Consider the following 22772-nt stretch of genomic DNA (forward strand, 5'->3'; position numbering starts at 1 on the left):
TGTATATGTATATATTTGTGTGAGTTTGATGTACCTTCAGAGGTTTGTTGAACAGACAGGCTCCTCCGCCGCTGTGTAGGAAGTTATGGTACTCCTCCACGTTGCAGTCGGAGAACCTCTTGGGCAGGTAGAAACTGTTCAACACAACCGCAGCATATTATGCCATTACACACAGCATCCTCAGATAAAAACACAATTAAAAGCACATTACAGGAAAGAAACACTTAAAGACTGGTGAACTGGACAAAATATAGTTTTAAATGTCTTTACCCACACAAACTGACTTTTCATACTTCAAATACATTTAATTTCAGTGCTACAGACACTGCCGCAGTAGTTTTGTCATATTTAAAGTTAAAGGTTTTTTTTACATACCATGGATATTTCTGGTTGTATCACAGGTTTACCATACTCACAGTTCAGAGGAGATCCTTACTATAATGTGGAGGTAGATATACGGTAATGCTTAAATTGTGAGGATCATATGGAAATGGATTCTAAGATGAATTTATTAAATTGTCCTGGATATGGACTTGAAAATTGTGGATGAATCACTTTCAACCAGTTATTGCATTATCATGTGACAATGTGTCACTAAGATTATCAATATTAAACACATTTTCAGGAGATTCTCAGAACAGAAATCAAGCTCTATGTTTATGAAGGCATCGTAACCTCTTAATCGCTCCATGTGATTGCTTAACTTCGCTTCAAGATGATACATTCACCTGGAGCCCAATCTACATCTGAAGTATAAATCTATTGCAATCAAATGTCCTGTGTTCATTCTGATGCTCTTCACAACATCAACCCAAACCTGATCAGCACTTAAATGTTATTATCTTCTGCTGCACCATCAGGCTGATTATGCTGCTGCCACATGTTTAACTAAAGTGCCTCTGGTAGTGTGGCTTGTCAGGACATGATACAGGAGACAATGCAATAACAGACAGACTCGATGAGAGCCAGGAGAGAGCCAGGGGCTGTGAGAGGTCGTTGTTATTTGATATGAGATGTGACTAAATGAAGCCACCTACAGTGATAATGGGAGTATATGGAGCCGGGAATGACGCTTGGATGATGGATGAAGTACACTACAATATTTCAGGTAGATTTCCTAAACTTATCAGGTTTAAAGATGTCCCAACTATCCCGTGGGATTTGCATCTTTGATTGCTAAATTTGTGCCAGATCTCATCAAAATCTTGTAGTGTTTATCCCCTTTTAAACAGTAATAACAGGTGAAAAAAAGAAGAAACGTGCTTGAATGATTTCCTAGTCGCCAGAAGAAGTACAATTGTTAGCATGTGGACTAATATTATCATTCAGCCACGACAAAGACTTTTCATATCACAGCACAAGACCCTGCGATCCAACAGTGGTGGAAGAAGTATTCAAATCTTTTACCTGAGTAAAAGTAGCAATTCTACAGATCACTGGTAAAGGTGGGGCTAATTTTTATTACTGCCAGGTAGCCTAACCCATAACAATATATCATAATATATTGGTTGAATTATATATTTTTTGTCACAGTCTGTCAAGTAACTACCACCTAAAGCTGTTAAATAAATGTAGTGCAGTAAAAAGTACAATATTTACAGATGTAATGGAGTGGAACTATTAATTAGCATAAAATGGAAATACTCAAGAAAACGTTACAGTACCACCACTGGAATAAAAGTATTCCAAAAGAATAAATACTACTGTAGCCTATTAATTGCCTGTAGTGTGTACATTTATTTAATAAAATATGTGAAACACCATGTAATGTATCCAGAAAAAAGTAACGTCTTCAATCATTTCTTTCTTCATTCATTCACAGTCAGCCTATCACCCCCTAGTGGTGATTAGGAGGCATGGCAGTGTCTGGACCCCAATAATTCATTTGCCTCTGCATCATTAGGGATGGGTATCGCTATTCGATACCTTTATGATATCGACCGAAACAGCCCAGCATCGAGTAGAATCGAAATGTCTCCAGTCAAACCAGTACTTTTTTTGTAACCAGATCGCGGCAAAAAATGACTATTTGTATGGTTTTGCTTGCAGCCACCACAACGACTATGTGCCTGCACCATAAACTGTATAAAAAAAGGCTCCCGCTGGAGCTGCGGCTGCTTCAGGTGTAGTTGCGACTCACCAATAAAGGGAAAAAGCACTTGCAGAGATCTTTCAATTAAGTTTATTGATAGAAAGTTAACAAAATAATTTTCCGTCGTTTACTTTCAACACAGGTATAAAAAAATTACCTTAAATTTGTTTCCCACAACTTTTTTGGTAACCAAACTATTTCCCTCCTCCTCTCTCATTCAAATGAGATGAGGATGACCTAACTAGGATGAGGAGCGATCTGATACAGTTTCCCAATACTTTTATGTAACAGTTATTTGAAACAAAAAATATAAAATAGATAACCATGCTTGTCATAACAACAATAAAAATAATAATAGGCTACCAATCAACTACTATGGCTTCAACAGGTGGCATTTTATGCAAGGTATCGATTCTTCATTCAATACTCTGTTGATATCGGTATCACTTTAAGGGTACTGGTTTTGGTACTGGAATCGTAAACTTTGAATGATACCAAACCCTATGCATCACTGCAGGATTGCACAGGGTGACTAACGTCTGTATGTCCTTGTTACAGTATATTTCCGACTATTTGAATTTATTTGATCAGAAATATTTAATTTAAAATATTCTAATTAAGAGAAGACAAAAGAAAGGAAATATATTATATATATTATATAACACATATAAAACAATTCTAAATCCTGACTCCACTGAAATGCATGTTCCAACAATGAACTGTGCATTTATTTTCTTTAAGGACTGTCCCATCTGGTAGCTCAATACGAGGTTTAGTTAGGATTTAAGATGCTCACAATAAGTTGTAACACACACTATATAGGAATAAACACATACATGAAAAGACAAATCGACTCACACACACACACACACACACAATCACACAGATACACACATAGTAGTTAAATCCTGTGAAAAGTGCGAAAAGAGTTAGTAGTAGTGGTCAGGTTAGGTTGATCAGACATGCGGGTGCTGGGGGATAAAAAAGGAAACGTCCGTCAATGGACATGACTGAGGTTTGCTCATTGAATACAAGCGTCTGAAATACCATTGACTTTATTTTAGGGAGTACAGATCTGGGCCAGGTCCATTCACAGGTGACAGGCTCATTAGAGCGCAGAGTCCCCTGTCCTCTGTCATGTGAGCACATGACATTAAAACTGGTTTATTATGGAAAGCCAATAGAGCAGAATCTGGACAGGGAGTGTTAGAGGGGGAGTGTATTGTTGTTACAGGGAAATGAGGTAGACAAATATTGGCCTAAGATGAGAATGACATTGCAGACTGTATCAATCGGTTAGACATGGACAAAAAGAACTGATGAAAAGTCCTGACTTTCAAAGGGCAGGAGGAAGAAGTGGCCTATCAATAATTAGAATAATCAAATTAATGACATTTTCTTGGGTGATCAACCATTGACAACGGCCAATAACTGAAGAATACACATAAAGTGCATGTGAAACTGTACAAAATGATTATGAAAAATACAGCCAGTGTATGATAAAGGGACATCCAACTGTATTTGTTCATATCATTTGAATAAAAGCTGGGGGCCACAGCGGCTGTAGTGCTGTTGGATGAAATGGGAAAGGTTGTGATGACTGACAACCCCTCCAAGGCAGCCAGTTGGTTCAAAACAGCACAGGCAACGTTCTAGCCAAGCTTCTGCTCACCTGCTGTCCCATTCGGGATAGAGGGGGAACGCGAGAAGTATTTAAGAAGAGGGGTATACACACATACACACATCGCAGACACAACACACAGTCACATCCGGATGATGGCACAACACTAAGCTTGTACAGTCAAGCTACAAATGTAAACAAACGCATTTTAAGACAAACAAGTCATGATTTCTGCATGAAGCAGAATACAGAAAATATACACAGACTGATTTATCACCTCTTTTCTAATCTTAGCAAGCAGTAGATTATATAACACATTACTGCTGTGGGAAGCCCAGTGAAGTTATATAAATAATGGAATGGAAAATAAACCTAGGTTGACACCTAGTGGTCAATTATCAAACTACAATAACACTCCAGTGGATGGAAATATTAATTTCAGCATATCAACACTGACACACTATGTGTGTGTGTGTGTGTGTGTGTGTGTGTGTGTGTGTGTGTGTGTGTGTGTGTGTGTGTGTGTGTCCTGGTTAATTGTGATCTGCCTAGAAATTAGCTTTAGCTATAAGGTAACTCTGGTACAATACATCAAATGGTAACTTTTATGTTTAATATTGTACATCTTTCCTTACAAATAAAATAAACCTGCTGCAAGCTGCTTCAAGATACATAGGAAAATATATTCTAGTCTGTCTCTGTTGTGGTGTTAAGTCTACGATGGAGGAAATGTACCGTAAAAGTAACTTACCCAACATCATCCATGATACAGCCCGACCACCGATCATCACACTTGCACTCGCCTGGTGGGGAAAAAAACACAATGTGCATGTTCACATCGTCTAAAGAGGAGGCTTTAAAAATGACTGTGTGCTAGAAAAGTAAGAAATAAAGGGCTCATTAAGGTTTAACTGCATACCATTGAGGATCCTCTTCTTGTCAGAAAAGATGCCAATGTTCTGTCCAAGAGACTGAGCGAGCGTTATGGCCATCTCATCTGTTTTCCCGTACTGATGAAGAGACAAAAAGACAGACCGTCAGTTTGGGGAAAATAAATGGCATTACATCCCCCTCAAAGTTGGATTAATTCATTTAATGGAATAAACTAAACAGCTATAAAAACTGGAATTACAGTATACAACAGGAATAAATGCACAGAATTGCGCCATTTAATAAGAGAAATATTTTTATTTGGAAATCTGTAAACATTTATTTGTGTTTAAAGACTCACCTCATTGACTCCCCCTCCCTTAGTCAGGGAGCAAACCCCTCCCATATAGGAAGCTCCTCCCCAGCTGCTGTGAAAACGATTTCCTCTGATAAGAAAAGAAAGTTATGTTTAAAAAAAAAAGATGCTGGAGCGCCGAGAACACAAGAAAATCCTTAGAAATATTCCAACTCACGAGAAGAGGTGAACAGAGTCGCATTTCTCCTTGATGAAGTCTTTCCGATACTTCATGAACTCCCTCAGCGTCACCATGGGGTCGTCGTCGATGTTGAACTTGTTGTCAGCTGACCACGTTTCCATGGCTACTAGCACAATCCGGGTATTAAGTTGTTCCTTGAAAATCTGTGGAATTAAAAGTAAATCAGTTAAAGTTATCCTCTGAATGTCATCAAGCTTTAGTGTCCTGATCAATATTAAAACTGACTGGCAGGCCTCATATTCACACAACATCTTCCAGCTGTTCGTCAAACAGTCAGTGTGATCAATATCATCCTGCCACAGGCAGGCTAGACGGAGTCAACAAGGGTAACAGTCTGAAGGACAAAGAGGGAGCAAACTGGATGGCAAATAATAATGTATGCTTTCATAAGATGGAAATCTATTGGTGTAGCGGGCCAGACAAACACCAGAGAAGAGGACAAGCACAAAGCCTCTTTGTTTAAGCTGAATACCAATAGTCTAAAAGCTGACAGAGCAGAGAGGAAGTGGTCAGGGATATGTGCACGGTTTAATCCCAATCCAGCCCCTACAACCTCACCCTATCTGCTCCACCTCTGTTGCACATTAAGAGTCATTCTAAAATCATATTAGTCTTATTACTTTTGTCTGTATATTTATGTGTACTGTTACTTGTAGGGAATTGTTGTAATATTTAACATATCTGATGCCACTGTGAATGTGGCCTCAGTGCTGAGGGAGCATGGCGTACACTGGGGGGAAAAAGGCAACTATACTCGCACATGGAAATCAATGTGTACTTCCCAAATAGAGTCTGCTTCATATGATCCTCTACAAGGGCACGACAAAAAGCGTGACCTTTCCACAGCTTCGCCAGCCTATCGGTTTACAGACGTGACCCTGTAGCCGGTCATATTTCAGTAGCACAGCACACAGATGTGGCTACAAAAAATAAAACATTGAAATCTCTCCCTCAGTACTGTTGGGATGCCACTGCTGATCAGTCCCCTGAAACCTGAAAACTCAAAACTGGCTGGTTAATGGCCCCTTGCAGCATATTATGAGCCAGGAGAGGTTTTGACTGTAGAGAGTGAGGTTGTTTAAATGAGGAATCAGTGCAATGTGCGCTCAGCTCCAATACCTGGGAGTGCTTGTGGCAAGCTTTCCAAGAATAGGATCAATACAATTCTTACCATGTCAGCCATATTGACCACTGACTTAGCATAGTTATTCGTGTGCCCAACGGAAAGCCGATGCTTCTTATACTGAGGAGAAATACAGGGAGAGAGACACACAGAGGGATGGGGAAGAAAACAAATAAATGTGGGATTTACAATCTGGAACAAATTAATTTTAAGCATATAAAAGGAGTCAGTATCTGCACATCTGAGTCCAAGTGGATTTAAGTCAGGCCCATTTGGGTCAAAACTGTCAGTTTTATGCACAGTAAAGGTCGTATTTGGAGTGCCTCAAGAGTGCAAGCACGTACTTCATTTATATTGTTGACTCTCGCCCCACCCATGATCCTGTTCTAAGCTCTCGACTATTTAAACAAGACTGGTTTGCACTGGTGATATTCTATTTTTTCTTTTTACTGTCAACAAATCCTGTGAAAAGACCAAATACAAAAATAAGTTGATCTTACTCTCAAGTATGGACTATGTAGCCAACACCTGATATAGGTTATTCATCTGTGTTGTAGGACATTGTTTCCCCTTTAAAACAAAATGTATATTTGTGCGTAGGAACGAATGGACTTGTGGTTGAGTGCCAGGAGGATATCTGTAAAGTTTTGAGAGACAAACTAACATATTGTTATTTTTTGGTTTTGGTCTTTTCACAAGAAAAACAATGAAAAACAATGAACAACGCCAGTCTTATACTTTAAATGAAGATATGTGTAATATAATTGATTGATCTGTCTGAGTGTCCTGCACCCAAATGGGACCAGTCCAAATGGCATTACAAGACGCTAGACAGCAACAACAATATATATATGTGTGTGTGTGTGTGTGTGTGTGTGTGTGTGTGTGTGTGTCCTGGTTAATTGTGATCTGCCTGTGTATATTTATATTTACATAACAAAAATGTGCTATTATTTGAGATAAAGTTCTATAAAACAAAACTTTCCTCTTAAAAGAGCTAGGACTGTCAGGACTGATTATTTAATGAATTAATAGTGATGCCTGGGCAGAAGACTTCAGAGTAATACAAGAGGGTTACTATTTTATAATTTTACAGTATACAGGCTACTATGATTGTACATCCATACCATTTCTGTGTAGTTAAAAGCTTACCATTAGATGGTCATTAATCACCATCAACTCAATGTATTTGGTCTCATCTTCTACACTTCGTGACACGTGTGTAGCCTGAGAAGAAACAACACAGTTTTATCATGAAAACAGACAGACGGATAGATACCTTTCAATCAGTTTTCAATTTTCCTTTACCGGGACCTTTTAACATCAAGGACAATTTCAGAACTGCACACACAGTAAACACAAAGATCTCATGCGTCACCAAGAAACGAAAGGAAAAGAAAAGAAACGACAAATCAATATAGATGAACTTTGCAACGCTAAATCAAGTTTTTTCTGTTTTCCAAATTCCAAATAAAGATGAGAAGCAGCTGCAGACATCTGACTGTGTCTGTGGAAAGACGAGGCTGGAAGCTGCCTCTGCTCACAAGGTGAATATTTCATGTTAAAGAAGAAGAAGAGAGAGGGGTGGTGAGCGGTTACGTGGGAGGAGAGCGAGGAAACAGTGCTCTCTCTTAAGCTTTGTGAATTAACATAAAACAGAAAATAGAAAAAACACGCAGAAAATAGCAGGTTTGGACAAACAGCAGCCATAGTATAATCATCTCTTAACCTTGGACTCACAGAAACAAACATACAAACAGGAGTCCATCAGCATTCCTCTGCTAATGATGATGATTTTCCAACAAATATGCTTGCAGAGGAAATATACCTGTCTCTTTTTTCTCCTGTGAACAACTTTTGAGCCTGGAAATGGAGGGCTTGGAAAAGGCGGCTCTGGAAGATCACCTAGGAAACAGAAACATTTATTGATATCAGTATTCAACATCCACGATCCAAAACAACCAGACACAGCTTTAATTATTAACATAAATAAGTAAACATTTAGTTAACTACTTTTTATAAATATTAATCAATACAATAAATTCCTTGTCCTCCAGTCATTATCTTACCATTGAGGAGATCATTTAATCCATCTTGCCCTGCAGATTTATAGATCATGTGAATGCGGACATCTCCCTGAAAGAAACAAAAAGAGGAATTCAATCACAAATCACAGCCAAGTGTCTGATATGCAGATATGATTCAAGCAGCTCACCTGAGGTCAAGTGTCTGGAAATTGTACTTTAGTTTGATCAGTGACCAAATTAAGAAAAATCCAGATATTATCTCATCTGTATTGACATCTGTCAAACTCAGAGCCAAGTAGATGACAAGGAGCATCTGATTAAGTAATTGGACAGAAACAGGGATAGTGATATCATATGGTTTCTATGTAAATGAACCTTGCGCATTGCGCATAAACTGTATTAAAGGATGGCCCTACAATGGAAATAATTTCAGGAAAACACGATTTAACGTTGTTGAACATGGATATCGTCAACGCATGCGTGAATCACCAGCGAGACAACACTGAGGGCGGAAACAGCGCCTGTGGTTTGAAGCCATATCCTGTTTACTCTCCCATACAACTAACTTACTGTAACGTACTTCAGGCTTTGGTTTGGGTGTGTAACTAACGGAGGACCAGGCGGAAATGCCACCCCCTTTTATGTGAACACGATTGAACTGCAGGAAATATAAGGTATTGTACTCCATGTTTAATGTCGTTGCCGTGTTTTAGCCCCACATTGAGGAATTCGGGACTCAACAGGTGCCTGTAATGCTAACTTTTTAGCCATCCGCTTGCTAACTAGCTCATGCAATAGTAAACGCTCCGTCCATTACTACCACTCAGCTCTGGTTATTTTTTTCATATTTCGGGGATAGATTTGAACAAACACACTTGTTGATATATGTCATCGGGCTAAACGAGCTAACGTTAGCTTACTGTTATTGTAAGTTAGCTAACCTTAGCTAGCTGGTGAAACTTCTCAGACAGTTAGCTTAGCTGGCAAGGCTAACGTCAGCCTTTAGCTGGCCAGCGGAGAATATAATAACTTTATAGCTGTACAAATAGCTGTTATTACTCGGTTATAGTGTAAAGGTAATCCCAAAATTGGGTTTGAGTTTAGTATCCAGTGTCTGTATAATTACATTGCTGTGGTCTTTGTGTAGGACAGCTGTATGGGATGATGCAGTCATCATTGACTTCTGCTGGTGTATTTTAGTCACGTATTACCGCGATGTAAACATTGACTGCAACTAAATACAAGAAATGAAACGGAATAAAATATTGAACAAAATAAATGTGAATGAGAGGTGATAAACAAATGAAACAAATAAGACATAAACAAATAAACCCATAGACAAATAAACCAGGGGCAAGCATTAATAGAAGGCTTTCTAATAGATGTTAATGGATCATTATACGAAAACGTGCCATTTTACATTTTTAATGTTTGATTTTCAAAGTCTTTAAGTCCCTTTTAGGATGCAGTAGATCCTTAGCTCTAAGAAAAATGTGCCGTGCCATCTCACATAATATTTTCACATGATCAACGTGTGTTTCGTCAACCCTGTTACCGACATATGAGTTACTGTTTGAAAAGGTTTTAAATCTATATTTAGAACAAATATGACATGCTATGACAGATAAGACACCACTTGTTACAATAAAGTGGGAATATTGACTAGTTTACTTATATCCATGGGTGAATACGTTCTTTTACAATTAATACTGTCACAAAAGAGTGTATTACTGGTCTCTTCGACTTAACTTGTACCATTAGTTGAATTCACAATTTATTATTTTCATTTTTCAAATTATATTAGAATATTATACAAGTAACAGGGCTGACACATCGGTAACAGAGTTGACAACAGTTACCGTATTGGTTATACTGCTTGTTTAAGCTACAGTCATGGGTGTAATGGAGTTATAATGGGACATTCTTAAACTTTTAATTTAAAATAACTAATTAGTATTACTATAGAGTATTTTGGAGACAGATTTGTTGAGAGGTTTTAGAATAAAATATGATACAACCTTATGATGATGATACAGATTTAACTGTATATCAATTGTTTAATTCAAACATATTAAAATTACATTGCAAATAAATGTGAAAAATGAAATAGTTTGGCCTGTGGGTACATAGAAGTATACTTTTCTTAGCCGAGAAGCCAGCAGCACCAACCACCAATTGGTATTAATGACTTTGATCATGGCCCCACAGAGGTAAAATACCTGGGACTCCCCACCAGTATTAGAACTGAAGAAGCCCCTTGGATTCGAGGTAAAACATCTTTAACCAAGTCCATTTGCCCTCAATTAATGCTTTTTGGGTAAGAAAAGTATATTTTCATGTACAGTGTGATGAAAATGATATGATGGACTCACTGATATTATAAATTCCAGGACACACACAAAAGCATGTACCTTTGTCAGCCCTGTTACCACTGAAATGGTAACAAGGGTGACGTTAACAGGGTTGACGAAAAATGTTATTGCCAGTCACTACTAGCCGTGTGGTAAATGTCATGACACGACATGGTGATCATTCATGAGGCTTAAATGTTACGTTATATGTACATTTAAAATTTCTAACAAATAACTTTTTAACATATGTTTATGTGGTAACAGGGTTGACACACTGAGCTTGTCCCACTCCGTGAGACATTACGTAACTCTAAAATTGAGGTTAAAGGAGGTGACAATTACTTGACTTTTACCATAAACTTCATAAAAAGGCAAGTGATGTCACTTCCTGGAAATTATGCAACTTTTGGAACAATCCATTAGCTTTGAAGGGGTGTTTTTAAAAGTAACAAGGTTGACAACAACATGGGGACCCGACTAAATTGTTGTTTTTTGCAATATTTTACACATATTAAGAATAAAACCCCTTCATGAGTAATGAAACAACACTTGAGGCTTTATATAGGTTTAAGTTTTTGTATGACAGTTTGACTTTTTTGGCCTCAATAGCAAGTAGAAGTAGAAAAATCATACTGAGGGACAGGCCATTTTCAACATTTCCGCAAGATGCTGTGCACAAAAAAGTGATTAAAATCTTTTAAAAACAAAAGAAACAGAAATTGATTTTTTCTTATATTATGAGACATATTATGGAAACTAAATTATATAATATTTTATTTGTTTTATGGTTTATTAAGATTTAAAGAGCTTTTTTTTCTCTGAGGGACTTAAAATGGCACATTTTCATATAATGACCGTAATGATTTAAAAGATGTTGCAGACTCACATCCTCAGACAGGGAGCTGTAGAGCTGAAGGGCTCAAACTGTGAAAGCCTGCTCACCTTTTGTTTTGAATCAGGATATATTTATAAACAGTCTGAAAAAATTGAGTCTTCACTTTAGTTTGTATGGGACCATCAGTGCATCAAAAGAGCTAATAGTCAGCTCATGATGTGCATCAAACACAATCAGTAAATCTTAAATCAACTTAAAGCTGACTGGTGACCAGTGAAGAGCAGCCAGAACAGGGTTGATCTGATCTTGTCTCTTTGAATTTCTTAAAAGCAGAGCAGCTGCATTTTGGGTTAAGTCCGAATTCACCGAAAGGTAAATATCTAGAACGGATGATGTAAAAACAAATAGGAGTTTCCACACAGCCATGGTCAGTCACTGTTGCCTGCTGTCGCATAAAGAAACCTCCAGCACGAAACCTCTAATTCAATTGCTCATTGTTTAGCTGTACAGTCTATGTAATGCACTGCAGTATAGACACACTTTCCCTGCAAGCTCAGCTCCCAAGTCATTCCCACTTTGTTTGTTAATGAAATGAGAGCATTGTTTCTCAGGGACAGCAGATATTGGGTCAACTTCGCTGTGTTGAATAGAAATACAGGGGGGTTGCCCATAGCTAGGTCAGTCTGTGGCACAGTTAGCTTACTTCAGTGGCAATGGGGCCATTTAGAGAAACTTGTATAACCATGCCTTTTTTTGTGATCAGGAGTTCTGTGTACAGAAAAAAATATTACTATGGTCACATTATGGCCAGATCACTTTCCACTGCCTGACTTCTTCTCTTTATCTGTTCAAACAGGAACTCTCCTCGTGGCCTCCTGTCAGCACCCATCATGTCGTGCCGGGACATCCACGCCACCAACGCTTTTGCCTTCATCATTGCCTTCTTGTGTGTGGGAGGGATTGCTGTGGCAGCGTTAATCCCACAGTGGCGTGTAACGAAACTCGTAACCTTCAATCGCAATGCCAAGAATGTCAGCGTGTATGATGGGCTGTGGGCTAAATGTGTGAAACAGGATGGCTATTCAGGATGTTACTACTATGATTCAGAGGTATTTCATTGACAGATTTTCACTCATCTGCTTTTGCTGCATTTCTTTTATGCCCTAAACCATCCTAACTGAAATCATGTCTTCTCGCGTCTCCAGTGGTATTCTAAAGTGGACCAGCTGGATCTGCGGCTCTTGCAGTTCTGTCTGCCTACAGGCCTGCTGTTTGGCTCTCTAGCCTTGCTGCTGTGCATGGCAGGAATGTGCAAGACCTGCTGCGCCTCAGACAAGCCAGAACCGGACATTAACACCATCAGTTGCCTGGTCAACACTGCAGGCTGTCACCTTGTGGCTGGGATGTTCTTGTTCCTGGGCGGAGCTATAGCCATCGCACCCTCAGTGTGGTTCCTGTTCCGCACCAAGGAAATGAACATCAGATATGACAACATTTTCTCTGATGGCTTTGCTGTGTATGTATCGATAGGCTGCTCTGGAGGACTAATGCTAGCTTCCCTGCTGATGTTCATGTGGTACTGCATGTGTAAAAAGTTGCCTTCACCGTTCTGGTTGCCCCTGCCCTCCATGCCTCCCTCTATGTCCACTCAGCCCCTCATTACCAATGGCTATCCTCCATCACCAGTTTATGGTCCTCAGCCCTTCTCACCACAGACTTATCCTCCAACAGTGATCAACACCCAGCCATATGTGCCTTCCCAGGGTTATGCCCAAAGTGTGGTCACCCCTGTACCACCACAGGTGTACATGCCTTCAAGTTCTGCTCCAGATGGGTATGGTTCAGAGGTGGGAGGGCCCCAGGCCTACAGCTACGCTCCCTCAAAGAGTTACGCACAGAGCTACGCTCCTTCTCAGGGCTACGCATCCAGCTACGCTGGTCACCGCTACTCCTCTCGCTCACGGATGTCTGCCATAGAGATCGATATCCCCGTGCTGACAGAGTAAGAAAATAGAGGCTGATAACATCAGCACATTGAAGGCTTCTGTCAATGAACCTGCACAAAGTTCACCAATGATAAAACTAACACTGTAGTATTATAGATGAAATTTAATAATATGATAGCTATTTATACAGCCCCTAGAGCAGTGGTTCTCAAACTGGGGGGAGTGGAACCACTTCAAGGGTAGTTGTGGATGTTGAGCAGAAGTAAAGTTGCATGAATCTGATTCATGTTTTCTTTAAAACTTGGATCACTAAAGCATTGGTGCAAACAACACTATTAAACGTAGTATTGTAGAAAGGGAAGAAAATAAAGTTATTTGCAGATATATGCTGAAGGACACCTCAACCCACTAGCTTTTTTCACTACCAGCCGAGTAGGACCACTAAACAATAGCTCCTAACTTGTTTAAGTGGCCAATGATCAACTTACTAGCAAACTAATTGTTACTATCATTTGGTATGTGGCGTAAGTTCCCGCTCTTGACTTTAGATTAGAAAAGCCTCTATGCTGGCTGGCAAAAGCTAGTAACAGCTAGTTAGCAAAAATATATTTTTCTGTTACATTTGTTGGACAATTGGACACAAATTTCACACTCAAATGACTTGTCACTTTTGCTTGTGTAAAGGACACAGTATGAAGGTTTTATGTTATCACTACTGAACATGCCTGTAATCATCCTTAAATTCTGTGGTCCTGAATGGACAACTACTAACTGACCCTCATCTCTTGTGTTTGTTGTGTATCATGTATTGTTATTATATTGTTGTAATGCCACAGTGCCCAGTGAAGAGCAGCTGTTAATGTTTTTAATGCACTAATTATGTGAATACTGTGCCGGTTACCTTTTGCCTTTGTTTACTGACTTTGCTAGCCTCTAGTATTTTCTAACATATGACTTAATCATTTATTGTAACGCAAACTTTTATGTTTATGTCAAAAAAGATGACACTAAGCAATTTGGATTACTGTGTAGAATTACAATATTATTACATAATTATGAACTGTGTTAAAAACAAACGATCAAATTCTACCAACTTAGCTGGAAGTGTAATACTCAGTTCAGTGCTGTAATACTGAAGTTAACCAAATTTAATTTACAATTAAATCTCGCCTTCTGGATGTTGTGCATATCATGGTCGCTGATCAACATTTCCTCAGTCTAATGTGTTTATTGTGTTTTTTTTTACAATGTCGATGTCTGTGTTTTTCGAAACTGTAAATCTTTATTTGTTTTATTAAAACAGAAATCAAGTGTTCCTGTGTATGTAATGGGGTTACAGTAAAAAAAAAATAATAATTTACTAACTGCCATAACGTATGTAACAACAAAGATAACACCATCAATCTCATTTCTACTGAAAGAATTCATGTGAGTAAATTTTCCATCCTCACCCACCTGGCAGAAAACAGCATTTCAGACAAACTGAATTACAAGCAGGTAGAGAGAGCGTCCGCTCATACCTGCTCCAGTGAACTGGTTATGTCTCCACTTTTACCACACTGTTTAATCGATAAATTGTTTGAGAAAATCAAACTTGGCTTGTGAGGTTCTGGTTTCCCAGAAATGTATCATCATAAAATGTTATAGTTCCTTATGTGATCCCTTCATGATGACCAGTGCTTGAAGTATAAAAAATAGAAGTGCCAGTACTCCCCTTATTCACATGTTCATATGCCACTCTGCACCATCATGGACTTCCTTTACAATAGAAGATTCATAAAGGTTGAATTATGTTGTGCAGGTGTTCACCTACTTCCTGTACATGCAGCATCCTGTTATACAGCATGCAGCCTACAATATGTTTCCATTATGCCACACAACTGCATTTCAGCAGCTTCATGCTCACTTTATAATAAATCAGATTTCAGTAAAATCAGTTTTTCTGTGTAGATTTATGGTAGGAGTTACACTTGTTCAGCTGTGAGCCTTGGCTAAGTGGTTAAAGCTGTGGACCTGTTCAGAATCTGTATTTGATATGTAGACATAAAAGTGCTTGAAGTAATATGTTTGCTAACAGTGGCACGTACAATCTCTCCATCTCCAGGAGCTACACTGATTTAAAATGACAAAATCATCATATTTTTTACACTAACGAAGACTAAACTACCAAATGTAGTGAAAGAATCTAGAGATTTGAAAGAAGACATAAGCAACTAATGATTACTTTCATTATCGATTCCTCTGTTGGAAAATGGTGACCCTCACAATTTTGTTTCACCAGGATAATCTACTTCATCTAAATACTGCTTACTACGTAATATGTATGCATTTTAAAAACAAACAATAACTACACCTGCCCAGTACCCAAGGTGAATTCTTCAAAAAACTTGTGTTTTCCCAATAGAAATCTAAAACCAAAATATATTCAGTGTACAATGATGTAAAACAGAGAAACACCTTAGACATTATATTGGAGAAGCTGAAAATTGGCAAATGACTTGTCACAGCAATGAGCTCCACAGACTAAATGATTAATCTGCTATCAAAATTATTTGTCTGCTGCGACTAATCATTTATGCACTAATATATGAACAACAATACTGCTTTGCCTTTGTTTGGCTTCGGAGCAAGATTACTTTTTAGCCGTCATAGTTGAAATGTGCTGAACAAAGCCAATCAGAGAACATAAACTCATCAACGTTTGCCCTGAACTCTGATCTGCTCTGTGGGTAAATATTCAAGTTATCGCATTGTAGGCTCAAGAGGGAAACCAGAGCCAATTAAGAATGGCAAGCACTCTATTAAAATGAATCTTTTAGCACTCCAGTGTTTTGTCTAATCTTTGATGTAGTCCTAGTGGACTGAGCATCTGAATTAACAGCCCAAATTGCAGCAGTCATAATTGGAGCCAGCTCCTTCTTTGATGTGACACTTTAATGTTGACTGAGAGTTTAGTAGCTGATGATTAATAAGACCATGATTAAAAGAAGTGTATGACATAGCTGCTTTGATATTATTTGCAACACATTTACACAGCAACATCCATCATTGTCCAAGCAGTTACTCCTGAATTAGCTGTTCTAATAAAGCATTTTCTTGACCAGCATCTTCTTTGTTCCCCAGATCATCACTCCCAGCCAATTAAAGAATACACACACAGCATATAGACTCTGCAGGGAGTGTGTAGCGATGGAGATTTAGGGTCTAAACACAGATGGCTTTCATATGTTGAGCTACAAAGAGACAGGGGCGGAGCCTGAGTTGCCAAGGGAGATGGTACCTCAGACACCGACTGCTGGCTCATGAATATAAAGCAGGGAGGGGTAACATGCGTTTCATCCTCGCTCTCTCTCTCTCTGCATGAGTGAATGGGCTGGTCCAGGTTTAATAACATGAAGTTGGCTTGAGGCCACAGGGAGACCCCCCCTTTTTTTAATCCGATCAGCTCCAACTCACACCGAGCTGTATTTACAGCTTGTGCTAGTGTTAAAAAATCCTTCTCTTGGCCCCTAACGCGAACACCCCCCAACCTCCAACCTGCCACCACCCCCCATCAACACACCCCCTTCCTTCACCCTGAAACACCCCACCCCCTCAGTTGATTATGAGGAGAGGTTGGGAGGATTCCCAACCTCTCCTCATCTTGTAACTGCAGGTCAGATGGCCACACAGGATTTCACAACTGCAGTAGTAAAAACACGGACCAGTTATGAACATCACACGTATTATAGTACACAAATATGTTTATAGCGATGCTAACATTCTAAAAGCAAGAAATCCTCACATTTGAGAAGCTGGAATCATCAATGGAGTCATTTTTAGCAACAGAAAGGGAAATGTTGCATGGCATGGCCAATACTTCTGTCCAAATGTTGGACATATTAGCATGATAAATGCCAAACTAAGATAGTAAACATTGTAAACATTATACCTGCTTAACATCAGCATTTTAGCATTGTCATTTTGTGCATGTAGCATGCTAACTTTAGCATTTAGTGTAAAGCCTTGCAAAGCTGCTAGCATGGTTATAGACTCTTCTGTGTTCCAAATCTGTGGAACATAGCAATTCTGTACAGTATGCACTACATACTAATCATCATAATATACTGTTTTAGTTGCTAGTATACAAAAAATCTGCCATTTAAACTAAAATATAGAAAGCAAAATGTGTTTCTTAAGATTAATGACTTACTTTTGGTTTCCAAAATCTTTGTAAAAGTATTTAGGGCCCGAGCACGAAACGTGTGAGGTCCTTATTGAAACTGAAGGAATTCTTTTTTCTGCAAAGTAACCTTCATTTTGGGGGCCTAAACATGCTCGAAAACCCACCAAACTTTGTACATAATTCAGACGTGGTGAAAATTATGTATTGTATTTTATGGGTTTCGCACATGGGCGTGGCAAAATGGCTCGCTAGCGCCCCCTACTGGTGATTCGCCATGAAATATGAAGATGTTATAACTTAAGTACACTTGCTCACATCTGCACCAAAGTATAACAAAAGTCCTGCTCTGAACACATCCATATGCCAATATTCACTCAAAGTCGTAGCGCCACCTGCTGGCAACAGGAAATGACAGATTTTACGCTGTAATGTACTACTCCTAGCAGGTTGAACATATCAACTTCAAAACTGTCCCAGAAAACCCTTAACACATTGATGAAGCCGTGTTGTAAAACTCGTGACTTTGCAGTTAACAGTGTGGTGGTGGCGTGGCGGCAAAGTTACCATGACACAAGAAGTTGTTGTAACTTGACCGTACATGCTTACATCTGTACCAGATTTTACACGTTTGAAAAGAGTCCTGCCCTAAACACATGTACAAGACAACATTCACCCATAGTCATAGCGCCACCTACTGGCAACGAAGCAGCCCCCGCGGCACGTTTTACCTACATGTACGAAATTTCTGGGGCATATGTATCATGTCCAGATGTACAAAAAAGCCTCTTGGAGCGATGCCCTCAACACAACAGGAAGTAGGCCATTTTCAATTTTATGGTTATTTTTGGATTTTTTACACACTCCATACTTTGGACATTTTCCCTGTCTACTCTAAAGCCATTGACAATTAAAAGTTGTACAAACGGTGAGTTTCGTGAAACGGTGTGCCCATGGCGTCCATGAAAGAGGAAGTTGTTTCAACTTCATTGTACATGCTCACATCTGCACCAAACTTTACGTGCTTGATAACAGTCCTTCACGAACACATCTACATGTTCATTTTTAGTTGTAGTGCGAAGTGCTATGTAGCGCCATAAAGGGGACACAGGAAGTGATGATTAACATGTTTGTTCAGTGTCCAAAGCGCATTGGAAATTCACAGCCACACTGGCAGAGCCCCAGAATCTGCAACGCAGCCGCCTCACTCCTCGACATGCAACACATGCGAGGGCCCGCCCAACTTGCAACTTTAGTTTTTTGTTTTTTTTCCAGCTCTGAAACACCTCCTCCAAAAGAATAGTGTCTATCAACAGCACAAATCAACTGTATTTAGTATGCACACTGTCAGGTTTGAGTATTCTTCATTTTGTCACTTTTCCAGTGTGAACACACTTGCTTAGAACAAGTGTGTTGTATGGCTATAGGAAATGCTGTAACTCTTGTTGCTTGATTAATGACTTAATCGATTAATCAATTATCAAAACTGGTGATTAACTTTCTGTCGATTCACTCTGTCACCACTTTGTCTTTGTTTTTTTGCCCTTCACAGTTGAAATGTGCTGCAACACTGACAACATGGTCCCTGCACCATCAATAAAACACTATGCTTTGTCTCAGTCCTTACTGAAATACAAAGAACTGTCGGGATGTAGCCGCAGAGGCCCTGAGGTCCAGGTGGGGTTGGAAAGGTGTCCAAAAAAACAAGAGGGCATAAACATATGGTGTTTTCTGCATATTCAAGTCAACATCACACATCCTCACTCCAAACTGTCTGCACGCTCACACAGACACTTACACACTCTTGACTGATCAGCCATGTAGCGCCCGGGTACATCACATTCCTAGCTTGTGAACTGTAATTTTGGCGCTCTGTATTGCTCACAACTGTAGTCTACTTGTTCACAAGCCTATTTACATAACACGACAAGACACATTGAAACCAGTTCAGCTGCACAAGGTGACAAGAGCAGCTTGTTCAGGACACACTCAGCTAATGTCCTGCAGAACTTTTTCTGTCTTGGCGGAAGAAGGGCAGATGGATTTACCATATGGCCAACAGGAACCATGCCGGCTTTCTATCTCAATACGCCCCCATCCCGCCATGTTTTCTTTTCTATCACTTTCATCTAGATCATAACAGCCAGAGTTAGTAGTACATCACAGGACACAAAGCTTCTGCATATTATACTAATTGATACAGAGTGATATGTGACTGTTTTAGGCTTTAACAATAACATGACTGAGCATACAATCTTTTACAAAAAGAGAGACCTCTAAAATGAACTCATTATTTTCTCTGTGTGTGTGTCTGTGTGAGTTGATACCCAGGATAAATGTAGAGCACAGATGACATCTGTGTGTTTGTGTGACAAAAATGAGCGGAAGAATTGCAGACCAAGCAGACTGTCAAAGAGACAAAGATACATAGACACAGAGCGAAATAGAGGAAGAGCTACACCGAGAGGAACCCTGCGATGCAGACTGGGAGAGACAGTCAGGGTGGACTGTTGCCCGCGGGGAGCAGACATCCAGAGCTCTGTGCTGACAAACTGACAGCCACCACCAGACTCGAGGGCAGCACTGTCCCAAGCATTGTTATGCAGACAGGACTGCTCCACCTAACAAGCCAAGATCAACACTGCCAATGGAGCTATGTGCCAAATATTTTCCAAATGTACATGTTTATGTAGTCTATCCATATCTTAGAAGCTTAGATCTTTGGTCCCAGGTGAGAGCTGGTATTTAACAACTAAATGATGAAAGTGTACAGCATGACACACTGGAAGAGGAAGTGCAAATGTGTCCAATGTGCAGTGGTGGAACAAGTATTAGATCCTTTATAATACCACAATGTAAAAATACTCAATTACAAGTTAGACCTGCCTTCAAAATGTTACTTAAGTAGAAGTATGCAGTGTTATCAGCGAAATGTACCAGCGTATCAAAAGTAAGAGGAGTGTTATACAATTTTATACGTTGCTAATGGTACATTAATGTGTAAGTAGCAGTAGTTCGTCGTAAGACGAATATATGTTTTGTAAGTAAAATCCGTAACTGCAAAGTAAAGCTGGCAGATTAATGTCACAAGTATGAAGAATAAAGTAGATAAATGGAAATAAAGTACATGTACCTCAACATTGTACTGTAAAATACGTGATTAAACATACTTACAGTAGTTACTTTTCCACCTCTGCCAATGTGCCAACTCAAATGATATGGGAGCTTAGTTAAAACAGTTTTTTCCCATTGTCTAAGTATGATTAAACAGAAAATATTAGTTTCCCGATGCACAAAGACTGAGTTGGTTATTCACGCATGAAACATTGTATAACTGGTCATTAAGTTGACCAGTTACAAAGATTTAGGTTTGTAGCATTAAAAGTTCTTCTTCTGTTTGGTGTAATTCATTTGAAATGTAAAATGTTTGAAATTATTTATTTTTTTGGCTTTATATATGTGCTTCCACAAGATGTCTTGCTATATTTTTAATATTTAATATGCAACGGTGTTTTCGCCATACTATGTCTGGCATGCCATGCATATAAAAACCAAACAAGTAGAGAATCTCTTTCAATTTTTATGTGCATTTTACGTCACTGTCTGTGTGAACGACCAATAAAAGACTGCCAAAATACTGTATCTCTGAAGACGAATGCTGCAGCATTAAGATCTCTCTCTCTCTCTCTCTCTCTCTCTCTCTCTCTCTCTCTCTCTCTCTCTCTCTCATATCGCTTGAATAATTCAGTCTCTCCAGAAGACACTGGAGAGGAATGACGAAGGCAGAAGGGAGACGAGGAAGAGACCAGAAAAGGAGGGAGTAAAGAAGAAGTGGAAGGGAGGAGAGAGCTGTAACATATTTGAAATAAATCTAGTGGGCTTGAAGGAACAACAAACAAATCAGTTCTTCTTGTTTCACAGTTTCTCTGCAGAAGATACAATGACAAGCAATATAATTTCATTTAAATAACTAGTGATGTGCTTTTTGCTCAGCTCCATCTCCGTCTGTGTACCTACCTACTTCTCATCCTTTTTTCTGAGGTAACATTCCTCTTTTAGCCATACCCTACTGTCCATCTAATTTAGTTCCTCTCCCATCTGACCTTTCAACACCTCTAAAGCTGTCATATGGGGATGAATCTTAATTAGCTCTGTGTGTCAGGCCGCCACTACCAACACCTATTAGAGTACATACATACTTCCACACAAGAACACACATATGGACACAAACAGACACAAATCCCTGACGTCTCTTATCTCCTTTCTGGGTACACCAGACACACACTTCTTCTGGACATTTTAATTAGAGTAAAAAGGACACACACGCAGGGTATCAGTGGCTTGTTCTTTCACTAAAAGCTCAAGGCGCTTTTTTTTTTTTCAATCTCAGATCTGTCCTTTCGTACCGACCATAATGCCTGTAATTGTTATTATCTAATTGGCCAAGGGCTTTTCTACTGTCTGCAGGCTTTGTGACCCAGCAAATATCTCTGTCCTGACACCTCTGCGTCGTTCTCAGGGTTCATAAGTAGCGACGACTGCTGTGTGATCTGAAACTGATTCTGGCTTTGTCTCAACCTCCTCTCAGGACAATAACTGACCTGTGTATGAATCCTCTAATACCACATCATCATCTGCTGCACACACAGTCCTGTAGCACATTGATTTCCAGCCAGGGTATTTTTGCAGTTCACTGCAGAGTGTGGAGTAACTCAGGATATTATTTATATATATATACAGTGGGGGAAATAAGTATTTGACCCCTTGCTGATTTTGCAGGTTTGCCCACTTACAAAGAATGCAACGATCTATAATTTTAATCATATGTACATTCTAACAGTGAAAGACAGAATCCCAAAGAAAATTCCAGAAAATCACATCATATGAATTTATTAAAATTGATAACCATCTGATGAGGAAAAACAAGTATTTGACCCCCTGGACAAACAGCATGTTAATATTTTGTAGAAAAGCCATTATTGGCCAGCACAGATGTCAAACGGTTTTTATAGTTGGTGACAAGGTTTGTGCACATTTCGGCAGGGATGTTGGCCCACTCCTCCCTGCAGACAGCCTCCAAATCATTCAGGTTCCGAGGTTGTCGCCTGGCAACTCGAATTTTAAGCTCCCTCCAAAGATTTTCAATTGGATTCAGGTCTGGAGACTGGCTAGGCCACTCCAGAACCTT

The 22772-nt window shown here is 39.3% G+C and overlaps 2 protein-coding genes across 4 annotated transcripts in view; one reads left to right on the forward strand and one right to left on the reverse strand.

Annotated features, from left to right (window-relative positions):
• The window catches only part of adam22 (ADAM metallopeptidase domain 22), a 71849-nt gene that overhangs the window by 14971 nt on the left and 34106 nt on the right, over window positions 1-22772 (reverse strand). For 2 of the 3 annotated variants that reach the window (XM_046044506.1, XM_046044505.1), the window contains exons 7-15: window positions 8333-8399; window positions 8092-8168; window positions 7416-7490; window positions 6312-6383; window positions 5117-5283; window positions 4945-5029; window positions 4633-4723; window positions 4465-4516; window positions 35-134 (exon numbers count right to left, since the gene is read on the reverse strand). In XM_046044506.1, coding sequence (XP_045900462.1) covers window positions 35-134; window positions 4465-4516; window positions 4633-4723; window positions 4945-5029; window positions 5117-5283; window positions 6312-6383; window positions 7416-7490; window positions 8092-8168; window positions 8333-8399 — 786 coding nt within the window. Of the gene's footprint in view, window positions 1-34; window positions 135-4464; window positions 4517-4632; window positions 4724-4944; window positions 5030-5116; window positions 5284-6311; window positions 6384-7415; window positions 7491-8091; window positions 8169-8332; window positions 8400-9416; window positions 9455-22772 lie in introns of those variants that run through there. The other variant, XM_046044507.1, reaches the window with a different exon arrangement.
• Window positions 8807-14737, forward strand: cldn12 (claudin 12). Its single transcript, XM_046044510.1, has 3 exons — window positions 8807-8964; window positions 12333-12585; window positions 12682-14737. Exons 2-3 carry the CDS (start codon window positions 12367-12369, stop codon window positions 13480-13482), a joined length of 1020 nt encoding a protein of 339 aa, XP_045900466.1. The 5' UTR covers window positions 8807-8964; window positions 12333-12366; the 3' UTR covers window positions 13483-14737.

This window comes from Micropterus dolomieu, linkage group LG03 (assembly GCF_021292245.1).
Source record: "Micropterus dolomieu isolate WLL.071019.BEF.003 ecotype Adirondacks linkage group LG03, ASM2129224v1, whole genome shotgun sequence".
Taxonomy (NCBI): domain Eukaryota; kingdom Metazoa; phylum Chordata; class Actinopteri; order Centrarchiformes; family Centrarchidae; genus Micropterus; species Micropterus dolomieu.